General features: G+C 37.0%; 2 protein-coding genes across 7 annotated transcripts; both read right to left on the bottom strand.

Annotated features, from left to right (window-relative positions):
* Positions 1-2,585: 2,585 nt before the first annotated feature.
* Positions 2,586-8,879, bottom strand: znf326 (zinc finger protein 326). 2 transcript variants are annotated; one of them, XM_082136928.1, is made up of 13 exons: positions 8,371-8,879; positions 7,664-7,710; positions 7,472-7,544; positions 6,759-7,119; positions 6,517-6,682; positions 6,357-6,373; positions 6,242-6,287; positions 6,056-6,137; positions 5,572-5,719; positions 5,371-5,470; positions 5,064-5,194; positions 3,263-3,348; positions 2,586-3,157 (listed from the first exon to the last, which is right to left on the bottom strand). In XM_082136928.1, exons 2-13 carry the CDS (start codon positions 7,689-7,691, stop codon positions 3,037-3,039), a joined length of 1,359 nt encoding a protein of 452 aa, XP_081993054.1. In that variant the 5' UTR covers positions 7,692-7,710; positions 8,371-8,879; the 3' UTR covers positions 2,586-3,036. The 2 variants fall into 2 exon arrangements, with proteins under 2 accessions (XP_081993054.1, XP_081993055.1); XM_082136929.1 differs by having other exon boundaries at positions 3,253-3,348; positions 8,371-8,869.
* Positions 8,880-11,857: 2,978 nt separating this feature from the next.
* lrrc8db (leucine rich repeat containing 8 VRAC subunit Db) lies at positions 11,858-24,295 on the bottom strand. 5 transcript variants are annotated; one of them, XR_014197281.1, is made up of 3 exons: positions 23,355-24,294; positions 15,704-19,067; positions 11,858-15,589 (listed from the first exon to the last, which is right to left on the bottom strand). XR_014197281.1 is itself a non-coding variant. In XM_082136776.1 (3 exons), exon 3 carries the CDS (start codon positions 19,063-19,065, stop codon positions 16,540-16,542), a length of 2,526 nt encoding a protein of 841 aa, XP_081992902.1. In that variant the 5' UTR covers positions 19,066-19,067; positions 23,355-23,678; positions 23,905-24,294; the 3' UTR covers positions 11,858-16,539. The 5 variants fall into 5 exon arrangements, 4 of the variants coding, with proteins under 4 accessions (XP_081992902.1, XP_081992903.1, XP_081992904.1 ...); XM_082136776.1 differs by having other exon boundaries at positions 11,858-19,067; positions 23,355-23,678; positions 23,905-24,294; XM_082136777.1 differs by having other exon boundaries at positions 11,858-19,067; positions 23,351-24,295.
* Between the last annotated feature and the right edge of the window lie 638 nt (positions 24,296-24,933).

Below are 24,933 nucleotides of genomic sequence, written 5' to 3'. Positions count from 1 at the left end.
CTGGGGCGTCAACAGGCCCCTCATCAGCGATCAGTGCTGTTCTTCCCTGAAGTTCATGACGAACTGACGAAGTCATGGCGCCCCCCCCTACTCGGCCCGCCTACGCACTTCCGCCTCTGCAGCGCTCTCAACTCTTGACGCCGCAGAGGAAAAGGGACACGCTCACACTTTCCCCCTCCCATCTTTCCTCTGCCGTGTCATCCTCTCTTCCCCCACCCTCACAATTCTCATCTCTGGATGTGAATACCGCAACGGACACCTTATGCTCCACTCTAATCTCTTCTCTAGACATTATCTGCCCTCTCTCCTCCAGGCCAGCACGCGCTACTCCCTCTAACCCCTGGTTATCTGAGGTTCTTCGGGAACACCGGACCGAACTCAGGGCAGCGGAGAGGAAATGGCACAAATCAAAAGACGCATCTGACCTGAGTATGTATCAATCTCTCCTCTCCTCCTTTTCTGTTGATGTTCATGCTGCAAAATCTTCATACTTCCACAACAAGATCAACAGCTCCTCCAACACACGATTACTCTTCAAGACATTCAACTCTCTCCTCTGTCCACCTCCACCACCACCCGCCTCCTCCTTAACTGCTGACGATTTTGCGCACTTCTTCACCAACAAAACAACAGCTATCAGCAGTCAGTACTCAGCTCCACACACACAGGAACCCAGACCGACCCCTTCCACAGCCAATACCCCTCTGTCCTCCTTTTCTTCGCTAACCGAGGAAGAAGTATCTACACTTCTCCTCTCCAGTCACCCTACCACCTGCCCGCTTGACCCCATCCCCTCACACCTTCTACAAGCCATCTCTCCCACACTTCTACCATCACTCACACACATCATCAACTCATCCCTCCATACTGGCACCTTCCCTACAGCATTCAAGCAGGCTCGGGTTACTCCACTGCTCAAAAAACCAACGCTAAACACATCATTTGTAGAGAATTACAGACCTATCTCTCTCCTACCATTCATTGCGAAGACACTTGAAAGAGCTGTCTTCAACCAACTAACATCCTTCTTGTCTCTAAACAACCAGCTGGATGTCAACCAATCTGGCTTCAAGAAAGGACATTCAACTGAGACTGCATTACTGTCAGTCACAGAAGCCCTACGGATCGCAAAAGCTGCTTCCAAATCTTCAGCCCTCATTCTCCTGGATCTGTCCGCTGCCTTCGACACGGTGAATCATCAGATCCTTATGTCCACCCTCTCATCACTGGGCATCACAGGAACTTCACTCCACTGGTTTGAGTCCTATCTCACAGGTAGGTCCTTCAAGGTCGCATGGAGAGGTGAGGTATCCAGAGCACATCAGCTGACCACAGGTGTTCCCCAGGGTTCAGTTCTTGGTCCCCTCCTCTTCTCCATCTACACCACATCACTGGGACACATCATACAGGCACACGGTTTTTCCTACCACTGCTATGCTGATGACACGCAGCTCTTCCTCTCCTTTCAACCAGATGATCCCACAGTAGCTGCACGGGTCTCAAGCTGTCTGGCGGACATCTCCACATGGATGAAGGAACATCACCTGCAGCTCAACCTGGCAAAGACTGAGCTTCTCGTCCTCCCTGCCAATCCATCTCTACAGCACGACTTCACCATCCAGCTAGAGTCATCATTAATCACCCCATCAAGATCGGTCAGAAATCTTGGAGTAACGTTTGATGACCAGCTGACCTTCACAGATCACATTTCAAAGACAGCTCGATCATGCAGGTTTGCACTGCACAACATCAGGAAGATCAGGCCTTTCCTAACTGAGCATGCAACACAACTTATCGTCCAGGCCCTGGTCATCTCTAGGCTTGACTACTGCAATGCTCTTCTGGCTGGACTTCCAGCATGTGCAACCAAACCCCTACAGATGATCCAGAATGCTGCAGCTCGTCTTGTCTTCAACGAGCCCAAGAGGGCCCACGTCACTCCTCTGTTCATCTCTCTGCACTGGCTACCTCTCGCTGCTCGCATCAAGTTCAAGGCACTGACGCTTGCTTACAGAACTATCACAGGCTCAGCTCCCTCCTACTTTCACTCACTCCTACGAGTCTACATCCCTACCAGACACCTACGATCGGTCAACGAGCGACGTCTCGTGGTTCCATCACAGAAAGCCACAAAATCACTTTCCAGAACATTCTCATTCACAGTTCCATGCTGGTGGAACGCTCTCCCCACCCTCATCCGGAATGCAGAATCCCTGACAACATTCAAAAGACAGCTGAAAACCAATCTCTTCCGTGAGCACTTAACCTTATAGAAAAAAAAAAAAAAAAAAAAAACACATTTTTCCTTTCCCTTTGAAACATCACTTATCAGGCTTATGCTACTCTGAATAATACCTGAACTTCGTATTTTGAGCACTTCTTGCATTGTTGTTGCTTTTGCCTCTTTATGATGACTCGCTGAATTTAGTCCTAATTTGTAAGTCGCTTTGGATAAAGGCGTCTGCTAAATGACTAAATGTAAATGTAAATGTAAGTTGCTTATAGAGCTGCCATTTGGGACCTCCAGTATTCTAAGCAGTTGTAATGCTCCACGCTGTTAAATATATTTTCACAGCAATCACATCTGGTGTTCAGTGAACATTTAATGGTCAACAGATCTAATCTCAGAACAAACAGTGAAAAGGCAAATGTCCATTCCCAAAAATTATCGGGAGCAACACAATCTAACACCTGCATTCAAATATAATACTGTAAAGTTTAATGGCATTCAGAACAGTGGCAAAATATTTTTACTCAAAATATGCATATACTACAGAGACAGTACAAATTAATCTCAGACTGCACTGTGAAGAGTACACTTTTTTTTAAAGATAGAAAGAAAATGCCTACACTTTGAGAGGAAAACTAGCCTACACTTATTAGCATGAATCAATGTGGACTGAATTATGAAATCAAAATGATGAAAAATTTATCTCAGGCCTTTTACTTTACAAGTTCATCTGAGCATTTGAAGTTATAGAACAAGAAACTACCATAGAACAAAGCCTTTCCCTCTTTTCTCTTTTTCTCCATTCATTACTTATATCCATTTTTATGAGTCACTGTTCTCTTCGTCTTCCTCTGCTTCATCAGATCTCTCGGGGTCCTGAGAATCAGAACTTGCGTCTTTGGCATCTGTTGCAAATGGATCTTCTCCCTGTCAAATTAGAAGAGAAGAGAAATAACTTCAAATATTCTTTAAAAAAAATTAAAACCTTATTTTGTGTTTCAACATGCCACAAATGTTGTTACCTTCATGTACCTCTCATAGCGCACTTTCACATTATCATTATTTATTATGGCTTTGGCTGTGACCACGCTGTCTCTTTTTAACTGCTCCTTGTAAGCCTTTGAGGGGGGAAAAACATGATAAACAAGATATATACACCATTATAATATACAACCCAAACAAACACACCCCTCACTTCATTGCTCCGCCCCAAAATGCACAAACATGCAATGCAAGAGTCGATGTCCCTTTATCATAACTGAAGCGAAGCAAAATAATGATACGCAAAACAATGCGAAGATGACGAACAAACGACAAGGAGAACAAAAAAAGAACATACAGTGCACAACAGTATACAAGCAAATGTTTGTTGTTAGCCACCAATAGCACACCAGCTCAAGACAAACAATGTAACTCAAAACTGTCCTGTTACTATAGCTAACACTAGAACAACAGCATATCTTAGTTCTGTGAAACATAGCAAAACCAATGTTACTCGTGAATGGAGCAGAAACAGAAAAATCTGATTCATCCAGTAATTAAACAGGTGAAGTGTTTATGAGTGAGTCATTTAATTATTTTTTAAAACTATCGATTTAATTAATTATTCATTCAAATTAAATATTTTTAAAATAGACTGTGGCAATTACTATTTTGTCAGAACCTCTAGTAAATTACGTTTTGTTTAGTTGTATGTTCAGAATTGTGATTCACAATTTAACCAGAATCGTGCAGCTCTAAAATAAATAAATATATAAAAATAATAATATAAATATACAAATATACAGTCAAACCAAAAATAATTTTTTTACTAGTGGGTGCAGGACACTATAGTTCATTTTTGTAAGTGAGGATAGCAAAATAAAGTAAACTGTGACATATTATACCCAACAATTCTTCATACAGTGGACTACCAGTAAAATGTATAAAATATTTGGGACCAAAAATGATTCACACTTTGACCTGACCACGTTTTGTTTAAGTGTTTTTTCTTTAATTGTTAATGCGACCTTTTTACACCACAGACTAAACAAAATTAACCATTGCTTGGTAATTGGTTGACCTAAATTGGTATTATCTAATTGTGTAGTTCATTTAACAGCTGACAGCTATTCAACCTAATTCATTTGTAAGACAGTCTAACAGAAAGATGGCCAAAACCAGTGAAATATCAACTGATCTGATAACTCTGAGTACTTGTCATATTTTATTACCATTTTCTAAACCATAAAAAAAGTGTCTCCCAGTTTGTTTGAGTTTAATTGGAGATTTTTTGAGTTTACTGCTTGATGTGAGCATTAAACGACTTTTCACAGTGAAGTAGTTCACCAATGCCAGCAGCTAAAAAGGCTCCCCACACAATGACACCTCTTCCTCCATGCTTTACTGTGGTAGAGATGCATTTATTATAATATTTCTCAGCAGATTTATGAAGACATCGCTCTAGATAGAACATCATAATGCAATTTGTTTCATTGTGATTCATCACTCCACACACAACTTCCCATATTCTGCCAAAAAAACATTATTCTGTCTTTGATGTAATTGCTTTTCAAGTGGTGGATTTGCTTAAATTTAGCTAATTTGTGGATAAGACAATCAAAAGTCTTTTCTTTTGTTTTGTTTGTTTTTTCGCCCAATAGTTTGTGTATGTTATTTTTTCATTAGATACCATCCATTTTGAAACTAAATGAAAGCATGCAGAGGATTGGTGCGCAAACGGTAGCTCAGGACAGGTGGGTCAAAAACACAAGAGGAGAATACAACAGTATATGCATATACATAAACATGAAGGTTCGGGATATTTAGATGAGACAGAACAGAGATTTCTTACCATTTTGCTCTTGAGGTGAGTGAGTGAATGAAGATGTTGCTGTACAGAGCTGAAAACCACAGGAATGTGACTGTCACATGCAACACAGTAAACCACCTCCATCCTTCTCATGTAATCATCTTCTGTCACCCCTGTAAGATTATGAAGTTTGAATAAAGTGTTAATAATCATCTTTGTAGTTATGTAGGCTAATAAAGCCTATTTCCATCAAGTGGGGAAAAATACCTGTATGCATTGCAATATATTAAAAAATATAATACAATGTATTTATTCATTTCATATTATGCGTATTTATAACGTTACATACCTTCCATTATTTTCACCCACTCATCTTTGCTTCGTCCACAGGAAAACTTTAGTTTGTGTAGAGTAGAGACAGTTTTATGAAATTTGTGAACCATGCAATCCTGTGCAATATTAAAACAGGGTAAATGTACATCAACAACTGTAATACAAATCCATACAAAAACCTCAAACAATTAAAAAAAGAACATTTCAAAAGTCTTACATGCAAAAAATTGATGACCTTGTCATCAAATTTGGCTTGCCGTCTTATATAGTCAAGAGTCTCTCTGTGATACGTGCTTTCAAAGTGTTTCTCAATGTCTTTGTCTTCAAACGTGTGGAATTTACAAAAAGCACATGTAAAAGCCCACCTAAAAAAAACACATTGTGAACACTAAGCTGACATAAATCTGCATTTACCTTGACATTTAATGTATTTATACAACTACTAATGTAAATGTACAATTTGAACTATTTTGTATTAGCAAGTGAATTTAAATTCTTTAGCCTTTCTACAGATGTCACAATTCAACATTTCACTGCCTCTATAAGGAATACAGCAGCAATTATCAATTCCTACCTCAAATAATATTTTTTTTTTTACAAATATTTGTATATATTTGAATAATTTAATTAATAAACAACCAATAAATGTAGATGCGGTTTAAAAACACAAGTGATGCCTTACTAGAAATGTCAGTGTTCACCTGTGCTTATCTCCATATTTTTCATGATTCTTCTCTCGTCGTCTTCTGCGCTTCTCTCTGGTTCGAACATTTTTGCCAAGGTCTGCACACAAATATTAACCCATGCTTGCATTCAATTTTTGTGTTAGATACAACTTTGTCCCCCCCAATATAATAAACAATGAAAATAATAAAGCTGTTATATACCATGCTCTCCAGTTGTTTCCTTGCTATTGGAAGAAAAGCAACGGTCCTGTGGAAAATAAAAACTGTAGTATCACAGGACTGATTCTATAATGCACCTTTGATTGAAGATTCTTACCTTTGAAATGTGTGGTCCTAAGAAAAGTAAACAAATTAAAGCATCATAAGCATCAACGCAGAGCAGCATTTTAACAGAACGTGCAACAATTTAACAGTGGAAACTTTGTTTTGCCATTTTTTAAACCATGTTTGGTCTATCAAAGCAGCACATCACATACCCACAATGCTGCTGATGCTGGGACCTGCTTTGACAATCCTCTTTTTTTTAACCAACTTGCAAGGAGGCACTGGTTCCATCATCTTCCTCTTGGTCCCTCGAAACACTAGAGCAGCTGATGTTGAGGGGTATCTCTCTATGCAAATAGATGGGTTCAGACTTGAGCACTGCAGAAGAGAAGAGACAATTCAACACTAAATGTCATTGATTTTGTTCAAATGATAAACTAGATACCAGACGTACCCTTACACCTTGTCCTTCAGCCTCAGGTACAACAGAACCTCTTCCCCGGTAGTTTCTGTGCACGTATGGGTGCATGTCTCTGCCCCGTGAGCCAATCGGCGCAGCCCGAGAGTGTGAGGGAGAGTACAGGCTGGAGGAATCAGAGAGATTGGAAGAGTATTGACTCTCTCTGCCACTGTCTGAGAATGGAGACCTGGACCTCTGGGAAGACATGGCATAGGGCCTTTCCCAGTTTGACAAGAGGTCTACATTCCAGGTGGATGAACAGGAGTCACTGTACCCTCCATTAGAATGATCAAAAACACTATCTGCATCTTCAGTGCTCAAGGCCCTTTGTTCAAAAGACTCATAGGCACCATATCTGAGGACAAAACAAATGGTAGCACATTACAATATGCATATATATATATATATATATATATGTATGTGTGTGTGTGTGTGTGTGTGTGTGTGTGTGTGTGTGTGTGTGTGTGTGTGTGTGTGTGTGTGTGTGTGTGTTTTTACTATATATCTATATACATTTAAAATGTTTAATTTAAAATTTCAACTTCAATATAATTTTTTCATATTTATTTATTTTATTAAGGTTTTGAAAACCTTTTTGTTTATAATTTAAGCTTCTTTTTTTTTAAGATCTTCAACAGTTTATATAGAAAAGCAATTTCTATTGCCTGCTAAGAAAAGCACAAGGAAGATCTTCTGACAGTTCTTACCTGTCAGAGCTATTGGTCTGAAAGGACTCAGAGGATGCAAACGATCCAAATAATGTCTGACTGTAGCATTTCCCTGGACATTTGACAAGTGAAAGTGATTATTCGAGAATGTACCTCATTCAGAAACAATAAATACGAGACAGCTGTATATAACATTATAGCAACATAAGAGTGAGAGATTTATGCAATTACCTGGATTTTCAGCTGAGGCCGGGAACATATCTTCTTTATCTTAAGTCCTTTAAAACAGATTGCATAATGTCATAATTAAAGCCCTGCTTAAATATAGATTATTACCAGCAGGAAGACACAGCATATTAGCTGACTGCTACTGTCAATTAGCCTAAGCAGGGGAGTGTGTTACCTCCAAAAAGTAAGCTTTTAATTCAATGTTTGTTTGTTTTTTTTGTTTTTTTTAATGGGCCATAAATAATGATCGAGCAGAGTAAACTTCCATAAGATTCAGATTTTGAATGGGTCTTGTGTGAATTTTGCCCTTGTGTTTGTGTCCTCTGATAAAGATTTACTTGTCAGATCAACTGAAACTGGCCAATGCATTTTGCACCATTACTTCTATTTAAGCAGAATGTGTTTTGTGGTGTGTGTGAAATGTTACATTGTGTTTCTTGGCCAACTCCAGGCATACAGTCGATTTGAAACTTTTTGGCTTATTTTGCTAACGTTTCTCAAACATGTAAGTATACTTATGAAAACCAAAGGCATCACGTTTAGTAATTAAATACAAATAACTTAGTTGAAGTTCTGAATACATGTGCAAGTTGCCGTAAATACTGAGCCCGGTCCCAATTTAAAACGTACGAATCCTTTCGTTTAAATTATTTATTATTATTTTATTTTTAACGAAAGCAACGTTATTTTCAAAATGAATGCACACTTACCACATAAACGAGGGTCAATCAGTCCTACTGCGCTAAATTAAAGCAGGTGTCACTGAAATCATTTCCCCCTGGAAACAAACTAAACAACAGTGTCAGGCAACTTTGAGGCTGTTTTTTTGCAACAACTACTTCATAACCATTTCAAGTTGTCTTCCTCTAGAGGGCGCTTGTCGTTCACAAACAGATTTGAGACTGCCTCATACAAATCGTTGCTGCTTTAGTCTCACTAAGACATTTTATAAAACATGCCATTTTAATCTTCTAAATGCACGGATTGATACAGACGTGCAATATAATAAAGGTAAAATAGAATGTATAGTTGTAAAACTGCCAGAGAAATCTCAATAAAATGATTAAATACAGGACGTTTCCAGTTATCACACCTGAGCAGCGCTGTGAAAGGTTACTGTTACCACGTGACAAGACCGTATGGATGGCGCTTACATCTAGCTCCCCTTGCTAGACGCTGGACAATAATTTACACCCATCACAGAGTAACAAAACAGTTCATCGTGAGAATTGCTAGTAATAGGTATAAGGTATAAGGTAACATACACAACCAATTCGAGAACTTAAGGGCCACCAAATTCCGCCCTTTGTGGTAGGCTATTAGCCTCTGCTTCATTAGATTATTCACAAAAATATATTCATGAATACATATATGGAAGTAGAATAATGTCAAATGTTTTTGAAATAAAAAGCCTGTTGAATTGCACTACTTGAAAAAATATAGGCATTGCATTAACCATGCTTGCATTTTAATGCATTGTATTTTTAGTGCTTACATTTTTATGGGCTGAAATTCAACATGGTTGAATATTTAAGCTGTGAATATTTCAATTAAAAACATTTCAAACACCTTTTCATTATTAATAAAATTCAACAATCCATATTCACCTTTCATATTTCACTTCCAAAATATTCAAATTGTTTAAAAATACAACCAATAATATTCAACAGGCAATTTTCGGTCCATTTTATTTCGCTTTGCAAATTCGCTTCCAATTCAGTGGTTCAAATTCGACAGTAAATTCAACATTGACGTCCAGGAACTGCAGGAAAAGCAGTAGATTGCCGATCATACTCTCCATCTGCTGTTAGTCGACCTCACCATCAGATGGTGCAAAAGCGCTTGTTGTTGACGAAGACCAGCAACAGTTAGAACAAGTCATTCATTCATAAAACTCATTTACAGCAATGTAAGTGTATTTGTGATTATTATGACGGCTGTTTTATGTTAAATTCAGTGTCTTCACGGTTACTTTTCCTGTGTAGCCTACATGCATCTTTCTCTACCGTGAACGAGATTATAATTATTCCCCGATGCGGGTATACAGATCCAATGTTACATTTTTGAGGTTGACATATATTTCTCTTGGTTGTTTAGTTGCCTTAACTTTATATTGTGGCGATGTGCTGCCTGCAGGCTATTATGGTTTCCCTCAATACTTAAGGATTACCCTGCTGGACATACAACGCTTAACGTAGCTTAATGGACTGTACAGTGATATAAAAGACCAAACTCGCAGGCAAGCAGATGGACTCAGAATAACGCGCAAAGCTTAATGCTGAGCGTTTCCCAGTGATAGATTGGCATACAGATGGCTTGATGTTGGACATTCGCACATTTAGGGACCGTCTCTAAAGTGTATACGACTTAGGTATACACGTTTCTAACTCCGATAGCATTTGAATAGAACGACTTACAGTCATAAAACCTAATGTAAAGTGTTCATTTAGTGTCAGGCATAATGCGCACCCTTTGGATTTTTGATATTTATTCAAATAAATTTAAGTTTGCTATTGAAGTTAGAAACGTTTAATGCCAATGTTGTATGCAACTTTAGAGACGGTCCCTAAATGTGCGAATGTCCAATGTCAAGCCAATTTTTACATTTAGTCATTTAGCAGACGCTTTTATCCAAAGCGATTTACAGTTAAACTAACAATAGGACAACAATATGCAAATGCTGTGACAGTTTAAGCTAATGCAATACACGTATGCATACTATATATATATATATATATATATATATATATATATATATATATATATATATATATGTGTGTGTGTTGATTTTATGCCAGTATATCACGAAACGCTCAGCATGAAACTTTGCGCGTTAAGTTCATATTCTGAGTCCATCTTCTTGCCTGTAGCCTATATAATAGCCTACAGCCTACTTCCCTAATAAGGTGCAAGATTGGTCTTTCATATCACTATCAACGGAAGGGAAATCCTTGAGTATGAGGTAGCCTATTGAGGGAAACCGATTATAATCCTGTTCATGGTAGAGAAAGCTGATGACATGTAGAATACACAGAGAAAGTAACAATGAAGTTATTGAATGAAACATAAACACAGCTTTTGTGTGTTTATCATATTTTCCGCATATACTGACACAGATAATCATTTTCATTTTATGAATAAATGTCTTCGTTAACAACAAGCGCTTTTGCACCATCTGCTGGTGAGGTCGACTAACAGCAGATGGAGAGTATGATCGGCAATCTACTGCTTTTCCTGCAGTTCCTGGACGTCAATGTTGAATTTACTGTCGAATTTGAACCACTGAATTTGTGGAAGCGAATTTGCAAAGCGAAATAAAATGGACCGAAAATTGCCTGTTGAATATTATTGGTTGTATTTTTAAACAGTTTGAATATTTTGGAAGTGAAATATGAAAGGTGAATATGGATTATTGAATTTTTAATAATGAAAAGGTGTTTGAAATGTTTTTAATTGAAATATTCACAGCTTAAATATTCAACCATGTTGAATTTCAGCCCATAAAAATGTAAGCACTAAAAATACAATGCATTAAAATGCAAGCATGGTTAATGCAATGCCTATTTTTTTTCAAGTAGTGCAATTCAACAGGCTTTTTATTTCCAAAACATTTGACATTATTCTACTTCCATATTCATATTTACGAATTAATTAATATTATGAATTGATATATTATGAATTAATTATTCATAATATAAAATAGTATTCATCTTGTTATCAAATATTGTTTATTTTTGCAAAGAGCAACAAAACAATGTTTGTAACAAAGACGTTATTGTTATTCACCTCTAGAGGGAGCTTAACGACTGTGCAAGGATTCGGCTGAATTGTCCAAAACCATATATTTGTTTAACCTGTAGGTGACCTAACCTAAATAACCCAAATTATGCTTATTTTAAAATGTAAACATACAAAACGTTTTATAGAATATACAGTTTGTACATTATAAAAATCATTATGCTTATGTAGAGTCCCCCACAAAGATAAACCTAACTGAATTTAGCAGTTACCTAACAAAACCTAAAAAAAAAAACTAAAAAAAAAACCTTCCTGTATGTTTTGATAGTGAGGTCCTGTATTTATTAGAAAGTTTTAACTTTGGCTTTGCTTTACCTCCTCGTATACATACTGTATGGGTTTTACTTTCTTTAGCCTAATTCAGATTTAAATGTTTCAAACAGCACAGACACCAATGTATTTATTTTCAATATATTTATTATATTAAAAATAGCAAGTTGCAAATTGAACGTCCTTTAAAACAAAACATCTCTGATTAGGAGCAAAGCAGACTAACTTCACTCTCCTTTCCATCAAAAACAGAAAGGCTAAACCATGAAGGGATGCAGTATCAGGCTACATTCAAGGCTGAAGAGTAGCGTAAAGTAGCTTCTGTAAAATAAAAACAAAATTGCCTTCATTCTGAAAATAAGTACTCAGTTGGAATGAACAATAAGTGTACCTGAATGGACACAAATCAGGTATTTCAAAGTTAAACTTTTTGTAGGCTATAGAAATGGAACATACATAAATCTCTACATAAATGAAAACAATCTTTCATTCAAAACATCAAACAGAACCATTTTAACAGTGCAACATAGTTACATTTTACAAAACCTACAAAGTAATCTAATTTCAACTCGCGCAAAACATTGAAACCCATCTTTAGATTCACATGTGGTTATGATTATTGTTAGTCACACATGTATCAAAAATTATTTTCAAGCCTCATCTGGCAAGCCATCAACAAGTCTGAAGATTCTTGAGGGGTCAAAAAGATACCAATTACAGATCAGACCCTGCAGCATTTCAGAGGGACAAATATAACACAGTGTGGGAAGAATAATTCCACAAAACTGGACAAGTCTTCTTTGAAATGTGAATAGGACAAAAAATAAATATGTGAAGTTTGTGTCCTTTTGAACTCCTTTTGGTTTGGTTTGGTTTGAAAATAAGGAAAACACAATGAACTTTATTCCAAATCATTCAATTCATGTTAAAATCACTTGAAATCTTTCATTAACAACTGAATGGCTTGAAGCAAACACCACTTAATCTGTTGTCAACATTTTATACGTCAATACATTTTGTTTCAACAGATTGAGCACATAGTTGCACCTCCTCTTCACAAATTAATGGCTTAAAAATAGAAAATGGTTAAGGAATATTTGGGTGCAACAGTGAAACCATTTTAGTTATAATAGCTTGTTATCTTAAAGGTATAGTTTACCAAAAAAATACAATTCTGTCATCATTTACCCTCATGTCGAAACAACTCAAAGGGTCCAAACAACTTTCAACTACTTTTTATGTTCCACAGAATAAATAGTCATATAGGTTGTCTGGAAGGACATTAAGGTGAGTAAATGATGACCATATTTATTTTTAATTGAACTATCCCTTTATATATTGACCATGTTTCAATCATTTCAATCAAGAAAACTTTAACAAATCAACGAAGGTTCAGGATAGGAAATCCAATCACTGGAGTGAATATCGGTAACTAACATCTGACAAGTCACCATTTTGTGCATTTACCTCAAAAGCTGACTGCATGGGCATTCACAGCACAGAGAATGTCAATTGCAAGGTAACTTAAAACACTGATTCACACAATGCAAGCATTTCCGTTACTTTTACTAGCCAGTAAGGGCTAACAGTTAAGCAGATGGTAGTTTTACACATTTACTGACTAAGATATGATTTTAGAATATATATCAGGGCATGTTAACTACTATATGTCTATTGGGAGTTTTTGAGCAGCAAGGACCATGCAGTGTACACATTACAGGTCTGTCCCATCATAATATAGTGTTATATACAAAACATGCACAAGTCAAATGAGGTCACTGTAACTTATGCATTACTTCTCTAAGTCACATAAAAAGATGATGTTAGCAGAACAAGACTATTTTGTTGCCAAGACTTGCATTGCAATGCACATTATTACCATTAGTTTGTACATCATCAAATCCAAATTACATGTTGCTGCAAAAGCATCGATACATTTTCAATGCTGAACACTGTTATTACAGTTCAAAATAGTTTGTTTAATAGTAATTGAATAGGTGGACACAAACTCATTACAGAAAGATGGAACAGACTGTAACTAAAGTATAAAATATACAGTTTGATCGAGCTAGATGGATATGATAATTTTGTATCAACGCAAACATTCAGTCCTCATCTTAAATTACTTTAGTGCACTTTTCACTAAACTCAAATAAGAATTTCTTTTTGAGGAATTCCAGGTAGACTCTTTTACCACTTAAACTCAAATACAGTAGTTGTGATTAACTTTGTAATTAATGTCAGTTGTTCTGGGTTCTTCCAAACAATGTATACAATCGTTAATGGCACCACAATGCACAATGCATGTGATGCAGACTGTGTGTAAAACAGCTGGTGAAAACAATTAACATAAATGCTAATGGAAAGTAACAGAAAAAAAAAGAAAAAAAAGATCTGAATTATATCTACACTGTAACATGGGCAAATAATAAAAATGATAATAAATATAGCTGCAAGCAGCAATTATCGGGGCCAAGCACAAGAAGACGATAAGACGTGCCAACATGGCAGGGAGTGTCCGACCAACTGCAACAATGAGCAATTTAAACATTTAAAGATGATTTTAGGCAAAATAGCAGAATAATCATACAGTAATTCAAAATATGATTTAACGGTTCATCACTTTCGGCCAATAGGCGGCGCAGTTACGTGATGTGGTGTGGTCAGAGTGAGATGAAAATGACACATACAAAGTTTGGTGTCAATATGTCAAGGCATTGCAAAGATAAAGCCTGAATAGTAATTTTGGCATCATACCTAAACTTTGCTGCTGCGGTATACAAAAACGAATTTGTCTATCGACATGAAATCCATATTATTTTGTTGGCCCGGTCTGGAGATGATACGATTCGATTTTGGTGAAAATCGGACAAACGGTCTAGGAGAAGTTAGAAAAAGTATGTTTTAAAAGAAAATAAAGATGGTGGACAGGAATTGGTATCTATGTTTTTGGCATAACCCAGGGAATCTATTAAGAAATTAATTGATTAGGCAAATTTTTTGCCTAATACAATAGGCAAAATTATTCAAAAGTTAAGTTATTCATTTTTGGAAATTTTGCTATAACTTTATACCACAAGGTGGCGCTGCCCCAAAACCTTTTGAGTACCTTCAAGGCATGGTGCCGAAGAAACATACCGGGTTTCGTAATGGGACAACAATGTATTCGTAAAGTGTAGCATTTAATATCATTAATATTATATTGTAATTAATGGCAATTTCCTTGTTTTGTTCTATAATAGCGCCAACAAGAGGCACAATCCCACAATTTTTTTCATGTGTCTTCAGAGTGTACATGTGTGTCAAATTTGGTGAAAATATCTCATTTCGTTTTGGAGTTATATCCAAATACATAAAAAATGACCCACAACTGATTTTGTTTGTATTTTCTTTCCACTTACTATTGATATTTTGTCATTTGGGCATTAGCGTATTATAGCCAACAACCTATTTTCCGAACTTCCTACATTGGTTTCGTCTCGATTTGTCTAACGATTTCGAAGATATTGGCAAATGTTTTTTAAACGCTCAATCACAACGTTACATAAACAGTAACGCCAAACCTAGCATGTTTGGTATTGTTGAACTTGGAAAGGATTCAGGAACCTAAGGAGATGACTCCCGTGAAAATAAGTCAACCACACCCAGAGTTATAAGCATTTGAAAAATATTTTTTGCCACTAGTTCGAAACTTCGCACTAGTGGCAAAGAAACTTTTTGTTGGTTCGAAACTTCTCAGGCTCCTTCAGGGCATATGTGGCGCTGTGCCAAAATACAGCATGAAGCCAAGTCATGCTTGTGATGACTTGTACCAAGTTTGGTCTGAATGTGATAAAGAATTGCGGAGATACAGCCTTAAGTCTGTTTTTGCAAGCGCTACGTAAAATTTGTTTGTGCGGTATTTGAGAACGGTTTGACGAATCAACTTGAATTCCATAATTTTCTGTCGGCATGGTCTGAAGATGATCTGATTACATTTTCGTGAAAATTGGAGAAACCGTCAAAGACGAGTTCGAAAAAGTATGTTTTTCAAAAAATTCAAAATGCCGGAAAGATTTACGTGACGGAAAATGACATCATAGGGTGCAATTGAATCGGCTTCAGCCAAGGAATTAGAGGGGGGAATAATTTTGTTTCTAGCCAATAAGGTTAAAAAGTTATTAGCATAAACATGAGTGCAACTTGTTGCAAGTTGGTGGCGCTAGAGGGATTGAGTTAGAGACTCCAAATTTGCTATGGTGACTGTTCCGACTGTCCTCTATCAGTGTGCCAAATTTCATAACTTTCCCGCAAGCGGTTCTATGGGCTGCCATGGACTTCAATACGGAAGAAGAAGAAACAAAAGAAGAAGAAAAAGAAGAACGCCAACGATTTCAAGAGGTGCCTACGCACTTTCAGTGCTTTGCCCCTAATAAAGAAGAAGAACAAAAACCCATGCAAACAGGCATAATAATCTCAAAGATTTGAATAATTCTTAAGAATTCTATGCACTATGCATAGTTAATGTCCAAAAAGTTTTATATTGGCTTACTGGCAATTTGTTTTGGCCTGTGCAGAAAATGATAATAAATGTTAACATAAGCTTTGATACTGGACTAATTATTTACACCTGGAACATCCATTCATGCCAGCAGTCCTGGATAAAATTTATTTCAATTAAAAAAAGAAAAAAGAAAAATAAAGAAAGAAGAAGCAGCCTTAAAAAAAATAAACAGAAGTATTGAAACATTGCCTCTTGAGCTCTCTAATTCCGTTCCACTTAGAAAACCATGACTGGGCTTTAGGTCTAAACATTTATTCCCGATTCACAATCACACCCCATTAGCAAAAGTAGCAGTGATTTCCTGACTTATGCTCTCTTTGACCTCTAGGGGCAGTGAATCAAAAAGGTGGTCCTCCACAATGAGACCATTTCGGCGCAAGAGTCGGCACTGGCCAAGCTGTGCAGGTAGGCGATCCAGGCAGTTACCCTTCAGCTCAAGATGAGTCAGCTGCAACAACTGTCCGATTTTCTCTGGTAGCGACGTGATGCAGTTGTGTCCAAGGGATAGGGTACGCAACTTTGTGCATTTGAACAGCTGCTTGGGCACCACTTCCACCTTGTTTCCAGTGATGGCAAAGTGCTGTAGATTTTGGAGAAACCCCACCTCTGGAGGAATCACTACGATGGAGTTGTTACTAACATCCAGGTATCTCAGTTTGAGAAGATTGAATAGAGTGGTAGGCAAGGTCTCAAGTTTGTTATGTGACAGATAGAGGAACTCTAGGTTTTTTACGTGACTAATGGACAATGGAATGGAAATTATTTTATTGTGCCACAGTTTGAGGCAGTTAAGCCTTTTGAGGTGCTGGAAGCTGATGACCTCTTCAATGGTACGGATATTGTTCGATTTCAAGTCCAACTCCTGCAGGTTGGTCAAACTAAAAATTGCATGCGGTATCCTCTCCAACTCACAATTGTGCAGCTCGAGCTCAGCAAGATTCATCATCTTTTTCAAGCTATTTAAAACCAAGAGTTTAGTACCATCGTTGTGAACCACAAGTTTGATCAGGTGGGGTGATAAGTCCGTAATGTTAGTTGGGATCTTGGTAAGGTTGCTCTTCAGATGTAGGATCTTTAGATGCCTCAAGTCCCTGAGGGACTCTAATCCTATCATTTTGTTATTCTCGGAGTTCAAGTTTCCCACCAAGTAGAGCTCTCTCAGGTTCTTCAGCATGTAAACCCAAGTGGGAATTTCTGCTACATCCGTAAACTTGACGTGAAGGCACCGGAGGTGATCGCGGAGGAAACTGAATGCAGTCTGTTCGACTTTGGCGGGGCAGTGGTAAAAGTGCAACTCGTGGAGATTGATCATCTGGGAAATTTTTGCTGTGATACGTGCCTCTGGGATGAGTTCAAGTTTCAGGACCTCTAAATCAGTCAGGTCAAAGACAACATCAGGAACACCTGAGAGCATGAAAAGATGCAGCTCAAGCTTATCCTGTGCATTACGAGTCACATGTTGCCGTAGTTTCTCAAAGGTCCACTCGTGGTTTAAGCTTATTTCCCGCAGTTTGTTCTCACTTACCTCTGAGAGAAAGACACCAAAACGTTTTGAGTACAACTGGTCATACTGGTCCACCATGTGAAGGAGGAAAGCAAAGTCATTCTTCACATCTGGGATGTCACTAAAACTGCTTTCTTCTCTAACTTTTTCAAAGGAATACTCCTTAAGAGGCCGTCTAAACAGCCAAAAAAGAGTGTAAATGCAAACCAAGCCATAAACAAAAATGAGGACAATGTAGCTAACGAGAAGCTTTTTCAACATGAAAGCCATGTTGTGGGTGCACTTAAATTTGGAGTATCCAGTTAAATGCTTAATGTCTGGCTCACAATCATGGTCGAATTTAATGGAGGTGACAAAGGTCATGGTGTAACACAGAATCAGAATGAATTTGACAGTTTTAATTATAGTCTGAGCAACATAAAGTTTGTAGATCAAGTCACTATCTTCGACATGTGTGCGGAATTTCCTCACTTTCTCAAAAAGTGCTTTAGCTTGCTCTCCATCTTTCTTATCAAGTATAGTCATGCTTGGAACTTCGATGACTGGCTTCTCTGCAGAAAACTTAATACTAGATTTTACAAGCATGGGTGTGGACTGATTTGGACTTCCCTCTTCACTGCTGGTTGAAAAATGCTTTGGTAATGTGGAGGCTCCAGTCAATCTCTGCTTATTCTCTTCTGAGTCTTCACAGGCCGTCTCAGACAATGCCTTGGTTGTCCAAGGGGACTCAAAACACTTCCCCAAAATAGACACAAAATGCTCAATTTTGGAACTGGTCTTTGGATACTTGAACCAAAAGTTACTGCTTACCATAAGAACAATAGTGTGAATGAGAGCTAGATATGGAAAGTACTTTGAATACCATGGGAGGGCAACATGGTAGCACATCTGATTAACAAAGACATACTGCTGAAAATCCAGATTTGTTCGTAAACCCGTAGGCTGAGGTTGCCTGACAGCAGACGACTGTGGGAAGTGTTGGACAACACTGTCGGTTTGTTCTTTGCTTGCGATAGGTGCAGCTGCTAATGTCATATGGCCTCCTCCTGTCCCTGAGCCAAGAGCTTTCTCTGGTGTCCTTTCCGTGGGCACAGGGGTTCGGTCCTCCAGCGATTCCAGAACAGGAAGACAAACCACCTGATCTTTGGTTAACTGCATGGTCCCGGCAAATATGGCCAGCATAAGCATGACCACACCCAGGTAATCCATAAAGACGTCCCACCATGGTTTCAGTATCCGATAAGTTGGCTGGATGTCATTTAGAGAGGCAACTTCTGTGAGGGTAAACATTCCTACATGAAAACATAAAAACAAGTATTTAGTAAATAGTATTATCAATGACAAATAAGAGTGTCCATGAAAATGACAAATCCTTTCCATGAATGACAAATCTTTAAAAAATCTAGTTAAAAACACATGAAACCAGCATTTTATAAACTCTTAGAATGTGGCTTTGAATACCGGTACATTGAATGTGAGTATACACATATTAAACATTTAAAAAGTATACACTTATTAAAATTTATAAAAATAATTGTAAAAGTCATTAAAAACATTTTTCAAGGTAAAAATTTTTTTTTACAAATATCATGGATTAGGCGAATTAATAAATGTAATTTTGGGGGAGTCGCACAACATTATATTTTATAAACTGAACTACTCTTGCTTTGTCAAAGAGGTCAAATGATTTGACATTTTAAGACAATAATGACTTGAATAAACAAATCAAGTGTCTCAATGTTACGCTCATTTCTATGTGAAATACAGGCTTGACAAAACATAAGTCTCAATCTCAAATTCCATTAAATCAATGTACAAATATAAGGAGTGGCCTAATACACCACTAAAGATAACAAATGGTTCCATCGCTTGGGGAGACACCCTAGTGTCTCTGCCCTGTATCACTTTCCTCTGCACAGAGCTTGATCAGTGCTGAGGCACTAAAGCACAGCATTAGACATCCTTATTAGATTATCAGCCTTAGTGGGTGCATAATATACTGCATGAAGACAATAGTACTGCAGTGGTGAGTCTTGCCAAAGACAATATTGTCTTTAATATCAAGTTGCAAGACTGCTCTAACATACATGCATTTTGCAGGGGTAATATTGACGAGTGGAGCTCGACTTTCACATTGCTAAGACATAACCATAAACATCCAATAGGCAAAACCGCATGACCTTCTCACTGTCAAAAAACAATTGACTGAATGTCATAATGATTAATTAACTTGTATTTCACTTGGCTAATCAAGCTGTTATTTATATAAATTATAAATGTCAATGTTTTGAGTAAGATGAATTCATTGCTGGATGATTGAGTTATTCTCATTGAAACAGTGTTATCAGATTACATGTAGTATTACTTAAAACTTTTAATTTTTCTACCATGAGGCCTTAAGCACTTAATTTACAGCCTCGTTGGTCTACTAATAAAACAAAGTCTAGACTTGCTTCACAAGACAATCACATTCCTTCCATTCATCACACCAACTATTCAAGTCACAAGCACTTTGTTCTTGGGCTTTGCCTGTCCTACAGATCTTTCGTTCAAGCCTTACACAGGCTTTGATGTCAACATGTCAACTGTAAGGAATATGTAAGAATTTAAGAAGGATAAGAAAACTGTTTAAGTTTAAAATGCATTTTATTTTGTATTTCAGTCAATTAACATGCAAATGCAGTGTGTGTCACAGATGAACATCTTTAAAGGGGTGCAATCCAGTCCAAGCTTCAGTTAGTTGTAAATGAAGAAGTCCTCACCATGTATTTTCCTCTAATTAGTCTCTAATTTAGTGCAATTACACAATAGCTTATTTAGTCAAGTCAGATTGCCGTAAACAACAATTATTACTTTCTTTAGTGTGTTGCCTTGGGTTAACAAAAACACTCATGATTTCTCAAAAGGCACAACATAATTATGTACTGATGCATATTAGCCTATATGACAGCATAGAGATACAGTGCATTCGAATAAAAAACCCAAATTCTGGCTGGATATTCCTAGCCTGGTAATACCAGACTCTGCTACTTCACTTTGCTTCGTAGACAGAGTCTGGCATAGCATAATAGAGAAGTGTTTTCTCTCTCGCGGGGGGGCGCTTGTCTGAAGTTTAAAATCATTGGTTACCCGTAAGCCAATCACATAACGTTTGGTTATGGCGTGTGTTATGCGCATGCTCAGCCGCATCTAACTTCCACTGTAAACGCATGTATGATGCAAAAACTAAACCATCGAGCGAAATACCGGAGTAAACATGGCTTTGAATGACTTTTGCAGATTATGTGAAGTAAATCTACGCATCCACGGTACAATCAGCGTCTACGTCACGGCTCTCAGCCCGCCCTCTGTTCGTTGATTGGCCCGGCTGTTTTCAGGCCGGTGGAAAACTGAAAGATAGGCTGCTATCTCAGACTGAGTACAGAAGCGAAATGAAATTAGCGGAAGTAGGAAGTCTGACGCAGTCAGGCTAGGATATTCCAACATGTTGATCTATTTTGGCAGATTTGTCATTTTACAAGTGTGAACATCTGTAGAGTCAATCCTTATAAGTATATCAAATAAAGTAGAAATTAAGAGCACAGCCACCAGCGAGACTGTGAAAAATATTGAGTCACCTAATAAATTTAATGCTCAAAGACTGGCAAAGTAGGGCTCAACAAGACTTCAGAGAACATCTGAGAATTGCTTTTCCCACTGCTTACCCAAAATAAGTTGCTATACACCAGTTCCCAAGATCTACAGCTGGAAGGTTACGCACACTATGAGCTGAGAAGTTAAAAAGGCTTGTTTTTTTTTTGTTTTTTGCTTCTTTTTAATTTTTTTGTTTTTTGAAGTCCACAATAGGCCTTTTCTGTTCCACAGCAGAAATGCAGTAATATATTATATATAAGACTATTATGATTATATATCAGACTATTGTAGCCATCACTATACTTGCATTCAGACAGGAAATGTAATATATCCTTATCACTGGTACAGATCCAACAAGCAATTGTCAATTTCCTTAACTACTCTCATCATTCAACATGCTCAACACACCAGTGAACTTTACATACTCTAACCTTAACCACAACAATTAAATAGAAATGACTTTTTATAAGTTGACTTCCCAAAAGTGTAAGGCTAAAGGCTCTGTGGCACCTACAAAACAGCTGTGATTATATTAACCAATATTCTGAGTTCAGGATGAGACAACTTGTTTGTCCAAACAATTATATGTTGGAGTGTTCAGTAAACCTGTTTGGAACGATTTGCCATTTCATTCAGCACAGAAATTACTCACTTCATTTTTAAAGACAATTTGAGGTAAACAAATGCTTTCATCTGAAAATGAATTAATTGTTTTTAAAACAAAATATGCCAAAATAACAATTAATTTACTTATTTGAAAATAGTCTAAATAATTCCTTATTTCAGAACATTCCTTGAAAATATAACATTACTCTTTATTACTATCCAATCAGTATGGATCACTTTGGATGAGCCAATAGATTTGGACTAACAAATCAGAAATGCATAATTAATTGTGGGCTTTCGCTAATTTTTACCAGTCTATGGTGATAAGAAGCCTCGGTTTTTAACCTCACCTTGGTAACACAACCCTAATCCACCAAAAACACAATTACCATAACGGCTAGCCTTATTTAACCTTCGTCTGAGCTTTTACCCCGTAACTAGGTCATGGCTGCCGCTGATATTTTCATTTATGTTATCCTGCAAATTTCAATTTTGGAGTAACCATTTATGACCTAGGCCTATATATATATATATATATATATATATATATATATATATATATATATATACACACACACACAAACACACGTAGAGGTTGCTGTAGTTCAGTGAGTTCAAATAAAGTGTTGTGCAATAGTGTAGCTTATGTATTTTATGTATTTAATGTATTTAACGCTAAATATGACCCACACCAAAAAGGCTTATGTGGTAATTAAATAGAAGCAAACATAGTTCGTATGCATATGTGTAGAAAAAAAGGATGAAAGGCTGAAACTTAAATTGACTATTATGTTCACATCTGCCAAATCAAGTGTAAGAAATCAAAATCAATTAATCTAGAATAGAACCAAGTTCATAAAAAAAATATGAATATCTTCTGCTCATAAATATGGCAATTTGATATCAACAAATATGTCTCAAAAAGACAGCAAAAGAAACTAGTAAATCAACTAGAAACAGGACAGATGCACACTTTTTTTTTTTATTAAAACTGACTTGACAACATTTGCTGTGTCAAGCACACTGTATTCCTGCTAGATAACCTTTTGGCAATTGGCAAAAAATAAGTGTACAATATAATAAAACAAATTATGCAATGTGTATTATGTAGAGTTTGTGCATGGTAACTTATTATAAGAGACCTAAAATCCATTTAATGTAATATTAGCCTGTGCAACTGTACAATTTGTTGAGTCTCATCCAAAAGTGTCCAAAACATCTTGCTTTATATATGTGCTCAGAACTACTCTGACAACCTTCACTAACACAACCTTAAGACAAGATACTCGGCTAATTGTAATATTTCAGAAATGTATGCTTAACATAACGTTTATACTTACTGTCTCATATAAACGTCATCAAACGTCATCCATCACCACTTTAATTCCTGAGAATCTGAAACATTTCATCCACTTGTCCTTGCAGTAATGGTGACTGTCCGTTCGCATGGGAGACGTCACGCCATTGTGTTTCTATACCGGGTCACGATATGTAAACGACAATGGCTTTATTTTCCAATGACACGTAAACTGCGAGCAGAACGCGATTTACTGGGACGGGCTGGAAATATTCCCTATGAACGCAATCCGGTGTCCTGTCACGTCTTCGTGGTTCTGTGCAGATTAACGCCGCTAAGGCAGGAAACCATTGGAGGTCTGATGATACTGTTGTGTTAAAGCGGAAAAAGTATCGGTACAAAAGGACAATTTACTAATCATTTACCCGAGAGGGCTTAATGAACATGTAAGGGTCCCCGCTCATCTCATTATTATGGTACATTCAGTGCCGCGCGCACAGCAGCAGAATCAACCAGTCTGCACCAGTTCTCTACACTGCATATTCGTCACATTTAAACCCCACACAAAGACACATTCACAGGCTGATACATACCTCAAACCAAAGCTGTCATTTTAAAAAAACGTCAGAGCTTGTACTATGTCCATGCGTGCGATATGAATGAGAAATGTCTGTAATAAACACATATATGCTGTCAAATAGAGGAAGTGTGTGGGGGCGGAGCTAAAGTTTACGGGAGGATTTACGCGCGAAACACCTGACCGGTTTTCTGAAGTTACTAAGCAACCAAACCCAGTATGTTACACTTGAACTGTTAAAGATTGAAGTCACTTTCCACGAATAGTGTTACAAAATTGGGTCATCAGAAAAATGTTCAATTCTGTGAATTATAGCCTATTATGTAAATCTGACATAAGATTGTCGTTATAAAACAAGTAGACACTGTGTGTGTGTGTGTGTGTGTGTGTGTGTGTGTGTGTGTGTGTGTGTGTGTGTGTGTGTGTGTGTGTGTGTGTGTGTGTGTGTGTGTGTGTCAAAATTGGTAACAAGGCTGTACATTTATTCTAAATGAAGCTGTCGCTCAGAAAGTGCTTATTATTTGGCTGATATATTATTATTATTATAATTATTTGTTATAGTGACTTGGACAATTGGTTTGAATGATTGAGACTGATTAAGCAGTCAGTACTAAAACATGTAAGAAAAAAATTGAGAAAAAATAATAGGATTATTCTCTTTTTCTCATTTTATAATTTTCATATTTTTTTGTGACAGATTACAAACTTTTAGTTTTTTTAATAATAATAATAATTATTATTAAAATTATCATCAGAGATTATGTTTCAGATTAAGCAGTTCTAAAATAAAGGTGGCTGAACATAATTTTTATGGTATATCAGCTAAATGTTAAACTCTGTATACTTTTTGAGTTTGTCACCTTAGATGCATAGAACGGATATTTAAAATATACAATTATATTATTTAAAAAATTTAAACATGAAGTGAATATAAAGCCTAGTTATTACCAGACACCAGAATAATAGGGGAAAAACTCACCTTATGCAGGTAAATACATGCCTTTGCATGCATTCTGTGTTGTTTATATGTAAATGAAATCCTTTA

The sequence above is a fragment of the Leuciscus leuciscus genome (assembly GCF_965113295.1).
Source record: "Leuciscus leuciscus genome assembly, chromosome: 14".
NCBI classification, from domain to species: domain Eukaryota; kingdom Metazoa; phylum Chordata; class Actinopteri; order Cypriniformes; family Leuciscidae; genus Leuciscus; species Leuciscus leuciscus.
The sequence above is the reverse complement of the archived record's forward strand: the minus strand, read 5'-3'. Positions and strand labels throughout refer to the sequence as shown.

Coding starts and splice junctions, on each gene's coding strand:
- znf326 (XM_082136928.1), bottom strand. CDS start 7,691: ATGTTCCCGGCCTCAGCTGAAAATCCAG. Junction 5,720..6,055: donor AAATATGGAGATAAGCACAG/GTGAACACTGAC, acceptor TGTTTTTTTTAG/GTGGGCTTTTACATGTGCTT. Junction 3,158..3,262: donor GTGAAAGTGCGCTATGAGAG/GTACATGAAGGT, acceptor CTAATTTGACAG/GGAGAAGATCCATTTGCAAC.
- lrrc8db (XM_082136777.1), bottom strand. CDS start 19,065: ATGTTTACCCTCACAGAAGTTGCCTCTCTAAATGACATCCAGCCAACT.